At 55.0% G+C, this 18,007-nt stretch overlaps 1 protein-coding gene across 3 annotated transcripts in view; it reads left to right on the top strand.

Annotated features, from left to right (window-relative positions):
• Positions 1-18,007, top strand: part of GLIS1 (GLIS family zinc finger 1) — a 245,779-nt gene that overhangs the window by 217,041 nt on the left and 10,731 nt on the right. For all 3 annotated transcript variants that reach the window (XM_081485221.1, XM_081485219.1, XM_081485220.1), the window contains 3 exons: positions 6,993-7,154; positions 12,081-12,191; positions 16,982-17,114. In XM_081485221.1, coding sequence (XP_081341347.1) covers positions 6,993-7,154; positions 12,081-12,191; positions 16,982-17,114 — 406 coding nt within the window. The remainder of the gene's footprint in view (positions 1-6,992; positions 7,155-12,080; positions 12,192-16,981; positions 17,115-18,007) is intronic.

Below are 18,007 nucleotides of genomic sequence, written 5' to 3' on the forward strand. Positions count from 1 at the left end.
ACCTCGTGGAAAACCCACGGGGTTCAGAGGACAGTAACTCCTGGGATGTGGGGTGAGCAGTGGACCCCAGCTCCTGGCTGGCCGGCCTTTCAAGCTGGCCAAATGCAGAATTATTTGATGTCTTGGAGAAGGGTCTGGCACCATGCAGCTCTCCCATCCGAGTCATTGTTGAAAGTAGGTTAAAAGTTTGTACAAAAATGAGAAGTTGATCCCCGAATGGCCTGCCAGACTGCTGTAACCCAATATATTTTACCCTTAAACCAGAAATGTGTTTGTTTAGAAGCAAGTCACTGGCAAAGGCCAAAACTGGAGGCATTTTCTCCTCTGCCCCGCCCGAGTGCCCTGTTCCCCCAAACCTCCTTACCCTTTGTGTCCAGATCCTCAGCCAGAGCCTGAGAAAGGGGCCTCCCTCCTCCTGGGCCCACAGCAACTGCAGGGAGGAAACTTGACAATCCTCGGGGACCCACTGTGTCCCCATTCCCGTGCTAAGCATGCCCTGTTCTTTACTTCTAGCAGCCGTTTGCTGTGGCCCCATTTTAGAGAGGATAAAATTGAGGGCAGAGATGGGACATGACTTGCCCATCTCATGGTAGTCAGTAGTGGGGGCCCGAGTACAGACTTCTGTCTGTGCGACCTCACGGCTTTTGGCTTATGGGACACACCTCACACCTTACATATGAGATCCCCCCTTGATCCTCCCCCCAGGGCCCAGAGGGAGAGAACAGGCATGCCCAGCACCAGCTGGCTCAGTCCTGGAGCTGCCCTGAATGACCTTGCTCAGCCCTTTCGCAGACGCGGGAAAGGCTCAGAGAGGGCATCCCGCGGAGGAGGGTGAGCCCAGCCTTGCAGATTCTGATATAGGACCCAGCGCCCTCCCCCTCCCCAGGCCAGAGCTTGAAGGGTCCCTGGGCTTGGCCTGGAAGGGAAGCTGGTGCCCCCTCCCCAGCTCTCAGGATGGCTCAGCTTGGTCTTTCATCTTCTGCCCTGGGTTCTGTGAGCTGCATGCAGCAGTAATGGATTGCAGTGGACTTTTTTCAATTAGGTTCTGATTTTCCCCTGCTTGTTACTATAAAACTCCAGATGGTCTAGGGCTTCACGGTTCCTGGGGTATTTTCCCCGTTATTTGAATCTGCTTTTGTAACACGCCCCACATGTGGGAACTGGGCCTTTCAAGGCTCTATGCCTCAGATGGGCTTGCTCTTCTCTGCTGTGTCACCTCAGCTTTCCTTTGTGTGTGGTGGCTTCTCCTCTCGGAGGCGCTGGGAGGAAGGAGGGCATCCCCATCTCCCAGCATCAGCTCTGCATCCAGGGCTGGGCCTGGTCTTGCCTGGGAAAGGAACCCCAGATGTGAGCCCAGTTGGAAATCATGGTCATAGTTCCCAAGAACCAGCCTGATCTTGGAGCTCTATGTAGGGCTCCCTGAGGCAGTGACCAGAGCAATGAGGGACACATACAGGCAGACTAGCACATCCGCCAGACCTGGGAGCCAATCCAGGTCTGCCACTTACTGGCTGTGTGACATCACTTACAGCCAGTGATGTCACTTTTCTGAGCTTCAGTTTCCGCATCTGCAGAATGAGGCTAGGAAGGAACCTCACCAGAAGAGTGAGTTTTCATGATTAAATGAAATATCACGCAAATCACAGCCAGCTCTTGGCTCCTGACAGGTGACTGAGAGGGTATCACCTAATCTCTTATGTGACTTTCAAGTCAGCCCAGTTTCATCTTAGTAGATATTTTAATGTTTATGCATTCTAAGTGAATAGAAAAACTTAATACTCGTTCTTACATTTTTCTAGACCATTAGATGTCTCTTCTTTTCCTTCTTGCCCCTCTGTATACCCCTTTACCCACAATGGCCACCCTCTCTGTTGCCCATAGCATATGAGCCTTTGCTTCTGGCCATAAATCTGTTATGTTTGGTTATTTCAAGTTCATTCTAAATAAGAGGTGCTCAGGTAATTCTCTAGGTGTCCATGGTTGGCATCAGGGCCATGGTCACAGGATGCTGTATGTGCCCTGTGGTTCACAGAGAGCACCCACCTGCCATGTGCCCAGGTGTGCCCAAGTTATACCCTATTTACAGATGAGGAATCTGAGCTCTAGCAAGTGAAATGAACTTGCCCAAGGTCATCCAGTTGGGAAGTGTGGATTTGCACCCAGGCCACTTTGATTCTTGATGCTGAAAAGCAGTGATGCAGGTGTGAAGGGGCAGATATCACCAAGCAGTCACTAGGGGCCAGGTCACACGAGCCAGAATGCTTGGGTGAGCATTTGTACTTGCTGAGACACTGGGGAGCCATGCAGGGTGTAACTGTGGGTGAGGGGGGACTCAGACACCCCTATAGGCTTAAGTCTTTGTGTTAGGGTGTTAGGGGAGGGATGTCAGGAAGGCCCCACCCCACGTGTGTTCCCCTTGGAGTGCACACCCCATGGAAATATCATTATACCCTTGGGTCACCATAGCACCACCTTAGGGCCATCCTCTTCAGGGAAACTGAGACCCAAAGCCTGGGATGTGTCCATTGGCTCCATCTGTGCTCCAACAAGACTCATTTTTCCATTCTTGCAGCATCTGTACCCCCACAACACAACAGTGATGGGGTACCTCTCCCTGCTGCCCTCCCAACCCCCACACAGTGAGTCAATACATGGGGCCCCTTCGAGCCATTCCCCCGCAAAAGTCTGCCTTACTCCCTTTGGAGGTTACACAAAGGGTACTCCATGGGCTTGGCATGAAAATAGTTTTAGGGCCATACCAGTCAATGACAAACACATCAACCAAGGGTTCTTTACTTCTGGAGTCAGCAGAACCTGACCTACACAGGGGTACCCCTGAGGGCAAGTCAGAAGCAACCACCACCACCAAGATAATAGTGATAACATTTATGTCCTGTGTGACACGCACATATGCACGTTGCCCCACTGCCACAACTACTCTGTGAGTGGGCTCCTCACATCCCCATTTTGCAGAGAAAGAAACTGAGCCACAGAGAGGACATTGATTTGCCAGGATTACAGAGCTGCCTGCTTTCCGACACACCCACAGTGGAGGGCCTCAAATGCCAGTCTAAGGGGGCTGACTGGATGTCAGGAGGCACAGCGAGCCACAGAGGGTCCTGAGCAGGGTTGATCTGGTTAGATTTACAATTCAGAAAGAGACTCATAAAGCATTAGAGTTGGAGGGGCTTGGGGGCTGTCTGGTGAAGCTGCCATCTGTAAGGCAGCAGAGAGGGGCTCATGAGAACTTCAGATGCCCCAGCTCTAGGATTCCAGACCAGGCCCTTCCACCTCTGTGAGTCCTGCTGGCTCCTGGCTCCCCAAGGTACAATGGGGCCTTGGAGGTGGAGCCGGACAGCCTGGAGATAACTTCTCATCACAGGAGGTGCTGGGGCACCTGCTCCTCCAACAGTTCGCTGGTCCCCAACCTGCTCCAGGGTATATCAGGCCGACACCGCTGATATACCCAAGCCAAGGGCTGAAGAGCCCAGGTTGTGTTGAGAAAGTTAAGTCTGGAAATCAGGCTATGGGAGGAAAGTGAGGGGTTAAGGCATAAGAATTGGAAACAGGACACTGGGGAGACTTGGGAGCCCACCATGCCCAGTGGGACATCACACACTCACACACACACAGCCTTCCAACTGGGCAGAGGGGCAGCAAGCCCAGGAACTGCCATCTCAGGGAGAATGCTGCTCCACTACTTACCTGCTCTGTGATCCCAAATGATGGCCACCATGACAATACTGAGCAAGAACCTGGTACCAAGATAAGCCCTTACTGTGCGGTCCTCACAGCCTCCAAGGCTGGTAGAACTCACCCAATTTTGTCAATGAGGAAACTGAGACTCAGAGAACTGAAGGCACTCATCTCGGATCATTCACAAGTGGAGCAGTCAAGAAACAAGGCCTGGTTGTCCCACATAAGGGTTCATGTCTGGAACAGCTCTGCTGGTTTCCCCAGAGCCTCAGCTCCTGACAGTGGGAGAGGAATACTTGCCCCAAGGGCTGTGGAGAGGATCCGAGATCACGCTGGGGACAGTGCTAGGCCTAGCAGAGTAAGCGCCCAGGTGCTGAACCCACGCACATTCCCCTCCTCTTCTCTCTGCCTCTGTTAGCCCATCTCTGGGGTTGTTAAAGGGTGAGGCTGCAGGGACCTTGGCAGGCAACTGTGAGCAGAGCCCATATACCCTCATACCTGGGATGCTGGCCCTGATGGGGACGTTGCCCTGCCAGGGGTACCTGCATCCTTGTCCCAGACCTGTCCTGCCTAGGCCGCTGCTACTGCACCTGCTGCTACCTCTGATCCTACCTTGAGGGATGGGACCCCCATCGTGGTGCCTCGGCCAGATGCTTGTTATATACCCCAGCCTGGAACTCAGTTCTAAGAAGTTCCAGTGGGATGGGGGCGGGCAGAATGAGCCAGGCCAACATACACAGGCAAGGCATGGGCACAGTGCATATACGCAGGTGTGGGATACCTGGATGAGCACAAGGGAGGTACGTGCACTCCTAGGCCCCAGAACCTTATTCTTAACACCACTGGATCATGTTTCTAACCCACCCTTTGCCCCATGCATGAGATGCCAGCCCTGCCCACGAGCAATTCCCAAACCTGGAGAGAGGATACAGTGCACCTCACTGTACAGGCTGTGACCGAGGAGGAGCGGGAGGTTGAGGATGGCTTCTCCAAGGAGGCAGTGCTGGGGCACCATGAGTAGATGTCTGAGTGAGTGAAGAAAGGAAAGGTGTTCCATTCCCAGGGAATAGCTCCAGCAGGCCTGGGGGCATTCAAGTTCCCGACTCGTTCACTCTCATGCGGCTACAGCCTAACACTTGGGGTGTATGCAGATAGGAGAGGTGTCTGGCCATGTTGGAAGACCTCGAACACCAAGCTGAAGATTCTGAAAAATGTCTGAATTAAATTGTCAGCCAGTTGGAAGGGCAGGTGTCCCAGGAGGGGCGCAGCCCCAACAAAGGCGTGGGGGTGGGGGTAGCTGTGCTGAGATGGACAACTGGCCAGATAGGCGCATAGGCCCCGGTGGGGAGATGATGTACGGGTCTCCAGAGTCGGGTGGACCCTCCCAAAGTCAGGAACAGCACACAGAATGTGAGGAATTTACTGCCCTCCACCTCAGACGTCCACCTCCCGGCAAGGGCCAGAGAGGAACAAAGGGACCGGCTGGGAACAGAGAAGCAGCCTGCCCTTCAGCCGCTGCTCCACCTCACTATGGGTGAACCTGGCCCAGGCCTTGCAGGAGAGCAGGGGGTGGAGGTGTGGCTTGTGGCCTATTTACTCCCCAAATAGGATTTCCTTCTGGTTTTGATGCATGGAAAAGGCATAACATCTGGAAATAGGAAGCGGAACAGCTTCTAAAACCCAGCTGCGGGCGCCTTGCCTTGGACCAGCCCCAGCAGAGCATGGCCTGCAGTTGTGGCCGGGCCTTCAAGGGAGAGGCACTGGGAGTGCCCGCCCCAGACCGGCCGTTGTCTCTGGGTCCTTGTCCTCACATCTCTCCTGTCCTAGAGGATGGAACCAGTGGCTCAAGAGAGGGAGCCCAGCCTCCTCTGATTTCTTCTTCTTAAGGGTCACATCCCCCTGCCCCCTGCCCCTGGGAAGACAGCAAGCACAGAGGAGCCACCTGGACTTTGGCACCAGACGTGGCCTGCATCCTGTCCCAACCCTGTGATCACCCTAGGAAGCCTCCGTCTCTGAGGTGGGGATGTTGGGGCCACTCCAGCATCACGCCTGGACGGAGGGAGCAGATGCTTGCCAGGGTAGCTCCTCCTCCTGCCCATGGCAAGCACCTTGGGAATGGAAGCCGGACAGTGAGGAGAAGCAGGAAAGGGCAGCCAGTCATATGGGGACCAGGGGATGCTCCTTGGGGCTGTGTGCGAAGGATCTTGCAGGCTGACAGGGGTTGGACAGACTGTTACGAGAGAGATAGGATATTCCTTGCTGAGTGTCTTGCAGGAACAAAGACTTGGCATTACCTGGCAGACCCCTGCTGCTGTGAGCCTCTGGTGGGGAGTCAAGAGGGGCTGGAGGTGTGGAGGGCTGGGTGTTTGAATGCCAGGCCTGCAGGGATTTAGGCAAGAGCAGCAGGATCTCTTTCATACATCAGAGCCTCCTGGGAGTACCTCCTGGGGTAGCTGTGTAGAGGATAGGGAGGAAGGAGTTTGAAGTTAGAGGACTCTGGTGGGGGAGAGATGGGAGCTGGACAGAAGCTGCCGGAATCAGCACTGTCTGTGTTCCTCTCTGTCCACCCTCACCCCCACCAGGGACATCATATGTCTGTGCTGTACCCACTGTATGCTCACTGCCTGGTGTGGAGCCTGGTGCATACTTGGGGCATTGAACAGATAAACAGCCAAATGATAAGTCAAAGACTCTGCATTTACAAGTGTGGTCATTGTTCTGACAGCAATCAGCATGACGCCATGTTCCAGGGGGGCAAAGCCCTTTGACAGTCAGTGTCCCACTCCTTGGGGCCTTCATATCAGCCCTGGATGGTGGCCACACAGCCTTAAGTTTGTAGGCAAGGAAATAAGGCACAGACATATCAAGGGCACTGCTCAGAGCCTCACTGGGAGAGGACCCAACTAAAATCCAGGCCTTGGGTTCCAAATCCAGGGCTGTCTGCACCAGACATGTGCCTGCACCCTGTCCATTCAGGGCTGCGCTACCATTAGAGCGGCACGTCACTTCCAGACGCCACTGGAGGGTAGACCCGTCCAGAGACAGAAAGACCAGTTTTTTCTCAAGTCCTAGTGGCCATTTCTAAATCAGGGATGGATTTTTTTCTGGACCCACCAGACCTCCCCAGATAAGAGTTTGGGTCCTGGGCACTTCATGGGGAGCTGAACTGGGGCACCAGGAGGCCTCGGGCAGGACGGGTGGAGGGTTGGCAGGGGAGCAGGTGCTGGGGCCCGTTTCCCGGTTGGGCGATGGGCTCTTGGGGCCTGCAGAGCGCCCCTCACCGGCCTCTCCTGCAGTTCGAGGGCTGCAGCAAGGCCTTCTCGCGGCTGGAGAACCTCAAGATCCACCTGCGGAGCCACACGGGCGAGAAGCCATACCTTTGCCAGCACCCAGGCTGTCAGAAGGCCTTCAGCAACTCCAGCGACCGCGCCAAGCACCAGCGCACCCACCTTGACACGGTAGGCCCAGGGGCAGAGGCCGGGGGTTAAGGGGCGGAGAACAAGCACATTGCCCGTATTTGTCTAATGCAGAGCAGCAGCCACCTCCAGGCAGAAACACTGCTTTCAGCCTTGTTGACATTTTGGGCAGGACAGTTCTTTGCAGGGAGAGGGAAGTACCATCATTATAGGGTGTTTAGCCACATTCCTGGCCTCTATTGCTGTTTTAGTTGCTAAGTTGTGTCCCTATGAACCCTTTTGCAACCCTATGAACTGCAGCCCACCAGGCTCCTCTGTCCGTGGGATTTCTCAGGCAAGAATACTCAAATGGGTTGCCATTTCCTTCTCCAGGGGCTGTTCTCCACCCAGGGATCGAACCTGTGGCTTCTGCCACGTCTCTTGCATTGCAGGCGGATTCTTTACCACTGAGCCACTGGGGAAGCCTCTATCCATTAGATAGGAGCAATTTCCTACTTCCCAGTTGTGACAACCAAAAATGTCTTTCAGTGTTGCCAAAAACTGGGAAGGAGGAATTAAACTCTCACCTAGTTGAGAACCACCAGCCCAAGCACTAGTGTAGGCCCCACTGAGCGGGGGCGCGGTGAGGAGGAGGATGGGGTGCAGCTCACATCTTGCATCTTCTCCCTGAGCCTGTCAGTCACTCCCAGGGCCAGTCCTCCCTGCTCTTCCTCGCCCACCCCCACCCTGACCCCCTGCATGGAGACAGGCCAGAGGCTCTCCAGGGCCTTGCATATCTCCTGGGCACGGTGGGTGAGCCGTTGAGGTAAGCAGGGCCCAAGACTCCAGGCCCCTAGATCAGTGACCTGGGCCCCAGATGCCTGTGTGCCCACTGACTTTCCTGTTTGTGCCAGTGTGATAGATAACCTGTGGCTCCATCACAGCACCAATCCAAGCATTCTGTGCTGTGCATACAGACCTCAGCAGTTAACAGAGCACTTCTACAACGTCTCCCACCATCTCTGCTGGTCAGCGGGTCACGAGCCCATTTGACAGATGAGGAAAGTGGGGCTCCGGGCAGTTCCCTACTCAGCCAGAAGGTGGCAGAGTTGACTGGGGCCTCCCCCCAGTCTCACAGCACCTATGTGAGGGGATGCACCAGCCTGGGAGACCCCCAGCCCCTCAGTGCAGCAGAAGACGGGTCCATAGCCAGACTCCACATCTGGACCACTGGCCTGTATCTCTGCTCTTTGTGCAAATGTTTGGGGAACTCTGCCAGTGGGGGCCTGGGAGACCTGTGTGGTCGTGCAGCCCAGCTTGTCCAGTACCCGGACATACAGATGAGGAAACAGAGGACCAGATGGGCGATTGACCCCTCCAGGGTAAGTCAGAGGCCACATGGCAACACAAGTCAGAGCTGGAGGCCCTCTGGGGGTTTTATAGCTGAGAAAACCAAGATCCCCAAAAGATAGGGGAGGTGGATAGCAGAAAATAGCAGGGGAGTCATGTTTTGGGGCCCGGCCAGGCCCTGGGCAGAATGTTGTACACATCTCCCCGTCCCCTGAGATCACACACACCCTCCCCCAATTTAATCCTAGTGACAAACCACAAGGTAAGGGCCTGTCCCCATTTTGCAAACAAAGAAACTGAGGCTCCGAGATGAAATCATTGACTGTCACATGACTGGAAAGTGGGGGAGCTGGGATGCAACCCAGTCTGCCTGACTGCTAGTTCAGTGCCCCTTGCTGAAGAAGGGGAGAAGAGCGGAGGGGATGAGGTAGGAAGGAAGAGCCTTGCCCCCAACCTGAGCCTGACCACTGTCCACCCCATCTTACTGTCTTGGGGTTGGGGACATGGAGTGAAGAGGTATGCTAACAAACCCCTCTGCTTCCATCATCTTCTCATGCCCAGCCCCTAGGGCCCTTGGCACCTATACCAGCCCAGAGAGGTACACATGGCAGCCCCAGCAACACCAGGCCCCTCTGCACCCCCTCCCCCAGGCCTCCCTCCAGGCATCTTGGGGTCACCTACCCTGACTTACCCCCTTCCTCCCTTCTCCTTACTGCATTTCCTGGCCCCAGCCCCAAAGCAACAGGCCTCTGGCCCTGACTTGGTGTGTGAACGGAGCTCTAAGGGCAGGGTCAGGGCAGGCCCAGAATGAGCCCACAGGGTTATCTCAGTACTGCATCTCCCCAGAAGGTCCTGGTCAAGCCCAGCCCCCGCGCCAGGCCCATGGAGACACCGCAGTGGCTCCCCATGGCTAGGTTGCTTTCCCAGCACCCGAGGCTCAGGCCCATGGGGTCAGCCCCATGCAGGCTGGGCCTTGTTTTCCAGAGGCGACCTGATCATATCCCCAGCTCCCCTCTGGCACCAGAGAATGTGGGATTCTCTCCACGGGCAGAAAAGCAGCGGGACAGACTGGAGAGAGCCAGCCTGGGTTCTAATCCCAGCCCTCCAACTGGTCCCAGAGGTCTGAGAACTGCCACCCAGCCTCTCTGGGCCTCAGACACTCCTACTTTATAGGAGAGGGATGGGGGACTCAACTGAGGCAACAGGTGTGGCGGCCAAACACAGAGTCTGCACAGCAAATTTGAGTCGCTGGCCTACCTGTGACTCACTGACTGAATGCTGACCAAATCCTGCCACATCCCAGATACTCCATGTGCAGTTCAAGTCCTGACTGGCACAGACTGTCCTGCCCTGGCCTCGGTTTCCTTACAGGGATGATGGGGGCAATAGTCTCTCCTTTGCCCACTTCCCTGGATCATTCAGGGCTGCAGAAGAGAGGGGGCACCTTAGCAGAGGGGCATGGGCACTGCATTTCTGCAGGATCTTGGACAAAACATCAGCCTTAGTTTCCTCATCTGTAAAGTGGGGATGCTTTTCATGGGGTGGGTGTGAGGCTGAAAGGAGGTCACAGCTGGCCAGTGCCGAGCACAGTGCCTGCACATTGGAAGGGCTTAGTATGTGAGGGGCTGTCTTGTGCACAGGTCGGGAGGGTGCTGTGAGGTGCTCGATGCTCAGCACAGCCCTGAGTGTCCTGCTGTGAACAAGGTCTTGGAGCTGGTGCGGTGACTGCAGGCCTGGGGCTTGGCTGCTGCTTGGGACAGCCAGCCACAGGGTTTCCTGAGGGCTCCTGGGGGAGCTGGGCTGGAGGAATGTTCTACACACGTCAGGCCCTGGAAAAACAAACACAGAGATGGGCCTTGTGCCCTCTTTCCAGGCGAGGGCGCCTGCACACACCGAGCTCTGTTTGTTTGCTTTTCGACAAAAGCGCGTGGATTTGTATCAGCGTCCCCTGGGGACAGGGCCTGGGGCAGAACAGGGCACGGCCCATGAGAGAAAAAGCGTGTGTGTGTGTTGTGTGTATGTGTGTGTGTGTGTTGTGTGTGTGTTGGGGTGAGAATCAGGCCCAAGAAAGAAGGGCCCTGTGGTGTGCGGGTCTGCGTCTGTGTCTCTGAGTGGTTGTGTGGGGGGCAGGTCTGAGACCTGCCTTCCACCCTCCCACCATGCCTGCCTTTCAGCGAGGCCAGCCTCTCACTGCTCTGTCTCTCTCTTTTTGCTCTCCTCTGTTTCTTTAACCTGGCAACTCTCCGTGGCAGCACCAAGGTATGGCCGTCTCTTTCTGCTCCCCGCCCCAAACCCCATGCTGTCCAGCGGGGCTGGCTCACCTTGAGGTTTAGGGGCAGTTCCAGTAGGCATGGCTGGCGGGGACATAGGCATCACCTCCAAACGTCCCCTACCACAGTGTCCCCTGCAATGGTTGGAGGCCAGAGGGCCCTGAGAAATCAGAGCTGCTGGATGTGTTCAGAAAGGGAGCCTTAGGGACTTCAAGCCCCCCAGTGGCCGCTGGAGTCCCTGAGCAAGGTCTCATGGAGGTTTGCTTCTACGGGGAGCTCAGAATTCAGTTAGAGCCACAGAGCCCCTGATCTGGGATGAATCAGAAGGGACCCTTCCCAGAAGAAAACTCACCCCTGAACAGACCCAGCAGCACAGGTGGACAGTGCTACCGGTAGAAACTTGAGAAGTGGCGGCGGGAACCAGACTCAAGGAGAGGTTGGAAGGAGGTGACAAGGGCTGGGTGTGCCGGCGTGGGAGGAGGGGTGAGGACTCAACCAAGGCTAAAGTCACAAAGGGCCTTCAGTGCCCAGAGATGGGCTGTATCCAAGGGCACCAGGGAGCCATGAGGGGTTAGAAGATGAGAGCGTGGCCAGGCCTATGAGAAAGGCCCTCTGGCTGTGAATGAGAGGGGAGACTGGAGGCGTAGAGAGCACACTGGGGTCTGGATAGGAACCAGGGGAGGTGGTGGGCACCGACTTGTTCTAGAAGATGAATGGGGCTCCAAGGGAAAGGGACGTGAAGGGCACCAATGCCCAGCCTACCTAGGGCTACACCTGAGACCCAGTACCCGCTGGTCTCCTGTGATTATTGGTTTGAGGACCTACAATTCTCATAGCCTGGGGGATAGCCTGGGGGGCCAAGACCCAGTGCAAGGGTTGGTCAGGTTGCTCCCAGCCTGGGCCCCGCCGCTCTCCAGCTTGGTTCCATGTTTGTACCCTATTGCCCTGTGCTGTGTCCCACTGCTGTTCTTCCCCTTCCTCCTTCCCCTCTGCAAGGCAACCACCTCACTTTACTCCTTGTTCACTTGCTGCTGCTCTGCAGCTGTGAGCCACAAACGGTGTACTTTTCTCAGAGCCAGGGTCAGAGCTGGAAGAATTCTTAGAACTCGGGGGGCCCCATCTTGCAGAGGAGAAAGTGAGAATCTGAGAGGGGAGGCAACTTACCTGAGGTCCCCGGATGAGGGTAGAATGGAGACACAAACGCCTCCTTCACCACCAGGCCAAGCACCTTCCCCCACCCGTGGGCAGGTCTGAGTTAGACTCCTCCTGGCCTAGGATGCAGGGAGGGATAGGACGTGATCCACACAGCAGGACATAGGGCCTGGCGGGTGGCCCCCACTCACCCCGCCTCTGCCCTCTGATGTTACAGAAGCCGTACGCCTGCCAGATCCCTGGCTGCTCCAAGCGCTACACAGACCCCAGCTCCCTTCGCAAGCACGTGAAGGCCCATTCGGCCAAAGAGCAGCAGGTGCGTAAGAAGGTAAGAGGGATCCGTTCTAGGCCCATCTCTACAGACAACTCCCCCTACCCCACCCGGCCTCCCGTCCAGCATCAAGGCAGGTAAAAGTCACACTCCTTGCATGCATCCAGCCTTCCACACCTTCCGTCTGCCTCCCACCAGCCCAAGTGTCAAGATGGTCCATGACTTACAGTGGTTTGTTTTCACAAGTTCAGTAGAAACCACACTTTGAAGTTTGAGCTTCTCCGTGACTTAACAGTGGTTTGACTTCTGATGGTCCAGCTTACAATTTTTCAACTTTACGATGGTACGATGGTATTTTCACAAGTTCAGTAGAAACCACACTTTGAAGTCTGATCTTCTTCCAGGCCTGCAATGTGCAGAACCTTCTTTTGTGATGCTGGGCAGTGGCAGCTGCTTGACCACAAGGCTGAACAACTGATACACTCACAGCCATTCTGTTCCCAGACCACCATTCTGCTTTTCACTTCCAGTATAGTATTCTGGAAGTGAGCTATTTGGAGTGAGCTATTCTGGAAGTACGTTACATGAGCTATTCAGCACTTTGTTCAAGAAAGGCTTTGCCTGAGGTGATTTTGCCCAGCTGTAGGCTTGTGTAAGTGTTCTGAGCACATTTAAGGTAGGGGAGGCTAAACTATGGTATTAGGTAGGTTCAATTCAGTTCAGTCTTTCAGTCGTGCCCAGCTCTTTACAACCCCATGGACTGTGCACACCAGGCCTCCCTGTCCATCACCAACTTCCAGAGCTTGCTCAAACTCATGTCCATCGAGCCGGTGATGCCATCCAAGCATCTCATCCTCTGTCGTCCCCTTCTCCTCCTGCCTTCAATCTTTCCCAGAATCAGGTTCTTTTCCAGTGAGTCAGTTCTTTGCATCAGGTGGCCAAAGTATTGGAGTTTCAGCTTCAGGATCAGTCCTTCCAATGAACACCCAGGACTGATTTCCTTTAGGATGGACTGGTTGGATCTCCTTGCAGTCCAAGGGACTCTCAAGAGTCTTCTCCAACACCACAATTCAAAAGCATCAATTCTTCAGCGCTCAGCTTTCTTTATAGTCCAACTCTCACATCCATACATGACTACTGGAAAAACCATAGCTTTGACTAGATGGACCTTTGTTGGCAAAGTAATGTCTCTGCTTTTTAATATGCTGTCTAGGTTGGTCATAGCTTTTCTTCAAAGGAACAAGCATCTTTTAATTTCATGGCTGCAGTCACCATTTGCAGTGATTTTCGAGCCCAAGACAATAAAGTCTGCCACTGTTTCCATTGTTTCCCCATCTATTTGCCATGAAGTGATGGGACCGGATGCTACGATATTCATTTTTTGAATGTTGAGTTCGGTAGGTTAGATGCATTAAATGCAATTTTGAATTTTGATATTTTCAGACCTTGATGGGTGTATGAGGCCATAACCTCATTATAAGTTGAGGGAGATCTGTACTTCCTCACTCTCTGGAAGAAGTGACATGGGGCTGGGGCTGGGGGCAGTGGTGTGCAGGCTCATGGCTACTGGCACCGTGGTCTTGGGCACGTGTCTTAGTGCCTTTGTTCTTCATGTCCTCAGCTGTCAGATGGGGCATAAAGGACTTGCTTTTAAGGGTTGTCATGAGGATTAAACAAGGAAATCTATGTCAAGGGTGTTTTGACCAGTACTGGACCCAAAGTAAAAGTTCCAAACAGAAGTCAGGAGGTGTTGTCATTAAGTCTTAAGGAAGGAGTAAGCACTGGGCCTGTGAAGATGGGACCCCAGAGAGTGACTGAAGCTTGAAACACTGTCTGAGGACCAGCCTCACACAGTCCCTGCCTGTCTCCCGGCTGAGCAGCAAGGCACGGAGGGGAGGCTGTGGGGGTGGGGTGACAGGATGGCCCTGCAGAGGTGGCAGGGCTGTCCTGAGGATGGGGGGGTTCCATCGAGGGGTTGTAGGCAGAGATAGGACACGTCACCCTGAAAGGTAGCACGGGGGCCATGTAGAGAATGGTTCGAGTGGTTAGAGGGACATTTGAGACAGGGAGGCCACTGCTGGGGGCAGGAGAGACATGGGCAGGTGGGGGCTGACCTGGGGCAGGGTGGGAGGGGAGGAAGAGGGATTGGGCTTGGTGACTACTTGGCTGGGTTGGGGGAGCCTGGCAGGAGGAGCATCGGTGTCAGATGTTGGGGAGGAGCAGGATGGATGGATGGTGGTCCCCTTCACCAGGACAGAGAATCTGAGAAAGGAGCAGGCTTGCAGGAGAAAGCAGGGGGTTCTGTTTTGGACAGGAGGTGGGTGAGCCACTGAGGGACCCAGTGCGGTCGGAGGGACAGGACTGCAACTTGGGGCAGGACCTTACCTGGGTGGGTTTAAACCACATCTCCCAAGGACCACTGGGGCCACAGGTCCTTGAGTGCCAGGGAGGGTGTGTAGGGGGGAGAGAAATACCAGAGGCCAATCTTGGGCCATCAGTGTGACAGAGGAGGACAGAGCGGGAAGAGCCCATTAATTTGTTTAGCAGGATTCAGGAGCAGCTCCTGTTCTCCAAGCAGTGTTCTCAGAACTGTGCATGCAGTGTAAATAGGGCAGAAAAAGGCCTAGAGGCTGGAGAAGTAGACTGTTGTATAATCCATGGGATAGGGGTATACAGAGATGGGGTGCTAGGAGCAAGCAGACCTCAGTGGCAAAGAAAATGGGGAGGGGACAGCTTGGCTTGGGAGCCCCCTGGAAGCTGTAGAGAAGAGGAGGAGCATGGTCACAGCATGTGCTGTAAGCTTGCGGTGAACACAGCACAACCACATTTACCCTGAGAAGGAAGGGATGAATCTGGTGCTTCACAGGCTGTATCTCATCTAGTCCTCACTATAATCATAGGAAGTGGGAGATTCCTCCCCATTTTAGAGATGTGGAAACTGAGGCTCAAAGAGGTAACAAGTCTGCCCGGGGTTGTGTAGTGTGGGAGGGACAGAGCCAGACTCATCTGCTTCCAGAGCACGAGCTCTCTCCACTGCTCTCAGGTTGAGGAGCTTGGGCAGGGACAGGGAATGGACCAGGCTCCACGCCAGGGAGGCTTCTGTCCCAAGCAGACTGATGCCCAAGGACCAGAATCCTGCCCTGGTTTTCCCAGGCCCTGTGCTTGGCTTGCACTGAGCCCCTGGGACCTGGGGCCGCAGATCTGCAAACTTCCCAACAATAAGCATCCATTAAAAGCCATCGGGGATGATGTATCTTTCTGGGTAAAGTGACCCTTGTATAATGACAGCTCCTTGGCAGCCCTGCTGCGTTTCAGAGAGAATTAGAAATGCTTTTCTTCCTTAATTCTCCTCTCCCGCTGCTCCTAATCCGATCGACATTGCGGTCTGCAAGAACATGCCTTGGCCCTCTTTTGCCAGAAACTTAATTTACATGGAAAACAGCTGCTGGGTCAGGGAGCCGAGAGCCCTTCAGGAGGCTAGGCATGCCTTCCCTGGGCCTGGGTGCTGGCCCGGCTGGCCTGGGAGGGTGGAAAAACCCTCGGGCTGACTCTCAGCTGCTGTGTGACAGGCAACGAGGCTCTTGCCTTCTCTGAGTTGGTTTTGTCCCAGTTAAAATGAGGGTCTGGACAAGTCAATCTTCGGGACTCTGATGGTCAGCTTTGGGACTTCCCTGGGAGAAGGAACCCTTCCCATCCTGGTGCACACCCCCTTCATCACTCGAGGACCCTTGTGCCCATCTGGTCCCAACTGGAGACATGAAGACCTTCTGAGGAGTCGAGCTCAAGTCTGTATTTAGGGATAGCTGAGGACAATTGGCCAAAGACTTGCCAGCCCCAGTGTGCTGTTAGCTGATACCCTCAAGGCCAGGTATCGACTCAGCGGGCCCACCATCATGTGAAGCAGTGCTGAGGCTTCTGAGGCTTAGTCAGGTTCACATGACTGGGGGGTACTCAGCCAGTGGAGTCAGCCCGCCCTTGACCCAACACCTTTGACCGTTGTTCACACCTGTCCTCTCATCACCCCTCTCAGCAGCCTGGCCTGAGGGGTGATTATTGCTGCTTAGTACGGCAGGGGAAGGGAGAGTCAGAGAGTTTATTTGTCCAGTGTCACATGGGAGTAAGAAGAAATGGAGCAGAAGTTGGGTCCAGGTCTTCTGTCCCCAGCCCTGGACTGTTTCTGCTGCATTTTGTGCCAGGAAGAGAGATGGGAGTGGGGAGGAAGGAGGGAAAGACACTTATTGCACATTCGCTGTATCCTACTCCCCCAGTGTCAAGTCAGCCCAGTCGTGGCCCAAGAACGTGCCCCACAGATCTCCAGCCTCCCTGGGAGGCCCAGCTGCTGCACTTTGATGCCCTCCTGGCATCTGTGCCAAGGCCATGCCCCCAGTGGGGGCTCCCAGCTAGTGATGGAGCCTGGCAAGCCCTGCAGGGATGTGAGGCCAGACCCCTTCCTGGGAGACTTGGGACCCCACTGACTTCCAGCAGACTTAGGCGTCCTGAGGACTCCCTGGTCCCTGGGTTCCCAGTCTAGGAAGCTCCCACCAACTTCCTCTCCCTCTCTTCTTCCTTCTGTCTGGTGGCTTTCCCAACACGCCCAGCTCTTCCTCACCTATTAAAATCATTGCATGCTCAATCTCGCCTTATCATCTGCTTCTCAGCCTTGAACTAACGCCACTCTCACTGTGTCCACAATTAGCTCCATTTGACAGCCGAGGAAACTGAGGGGCAGTGAAGGAGGGGTCATTCCCTGGAGCCACAGTCCTTTCTGCCCTGTCTCCTAGAGTGAGACTTGCTGGTGGGCAGGTGGTCTCATGCTAACCCCCTCTCTCCCTCTGCTCACTCCCCAGCTGCACACGGGCCCTGACGCTGAGGCCGACGTCCTGACCGAGTGTCTGGCCCTGCAGCAGCTCCACACGTCCACACAGCTGGCTGCCAGCGACGGGAAGGGTGGCCGCGCCCTAGGCCAGGAACTGCTCCCAGGTAGGCAAGCGGGGAGGCAGGGCCGGGGGGGCCCTTTCTGCACCCAGCCCAGCAGGCAGACAGCCGTGCTCCGTGTGCAACAGGGGCCGTGTGGGCACGACCTGCTGGAGGCATCAACTCCTTGGACCTTCATTGCCCATGCAGCTTATTTCTTCAGGCATATGTTCCTTCATACCCACCCCTTCTGCCCCAACCTTCGCACATTGGACGAGGTTCCCTGAACACACCAGGCTCCCTCTTGCCTGGGAACCACTGTACACACCTTGCCAGCCTCCACTCCCTGCACCTTCACTACGACAGGTCCTGCACTTTCTTCAGGACCCACCTCAGGGTTCATGCCCGGGCCCCAACTTAAAGTCCCATGTACTCCCCACCACGATTCCTTGCTTCAGAAGAGAAAACCGAAGCTCTGAGAGGATGGGCAGCTTGGCTGTAACTGCTTCCAGCTCATCATAAGATAGGACTGCCTCCCAGACCCCTGAGACCCTGCCACCCATCCATCCAGATGCTCAGAGCCTCCGGTGCAGCTGAGGCAGCCTGTCTGCCCCTCCCAGCAGCCGTGGGCCACGGGGCAGGTCTCAGGCCCCGGTGGGAATTCCTGGCTTCTTCGGAACCCAGCCCAGCAAAGGGCAGTGTAGCCCATGGATTCCAGCTGACAATTCTTGTGCTCTGCCCCTTTCCCCACCCCCTGAAGAAACCACAGTATCAGAGCAGAAAGCTTTTTCCATCCTCTGGGATTTCTTGAATTACCCCAACCATTTTAAACATTTTTTATTTTCTAGTTTTTTAAAATTCTTCCCCCTCAGCCTCAAAGTTACAGCATATTTAAAACTCCATCAAAGCACTTACCAAAGAGCCTTGGGAAAAGAAGGTATTTTCCCTTTCTCTAGGTA

Source organism: Giraffa tippelskirchi, chromosome 5 (assembly GCF_054371585.1).
Source record: "Giraffa tippelskirchi isolate mGirTip1 chromosome 5, T2T-mGirTip1v1.2.pri, whole genome shotgun sequence".
NCBI lineage: Eukaryota > Metazoa > Chordata > Mammalia > Artiodactyla > Giraffidae > Giraffa > Giraffa tippelskirchi.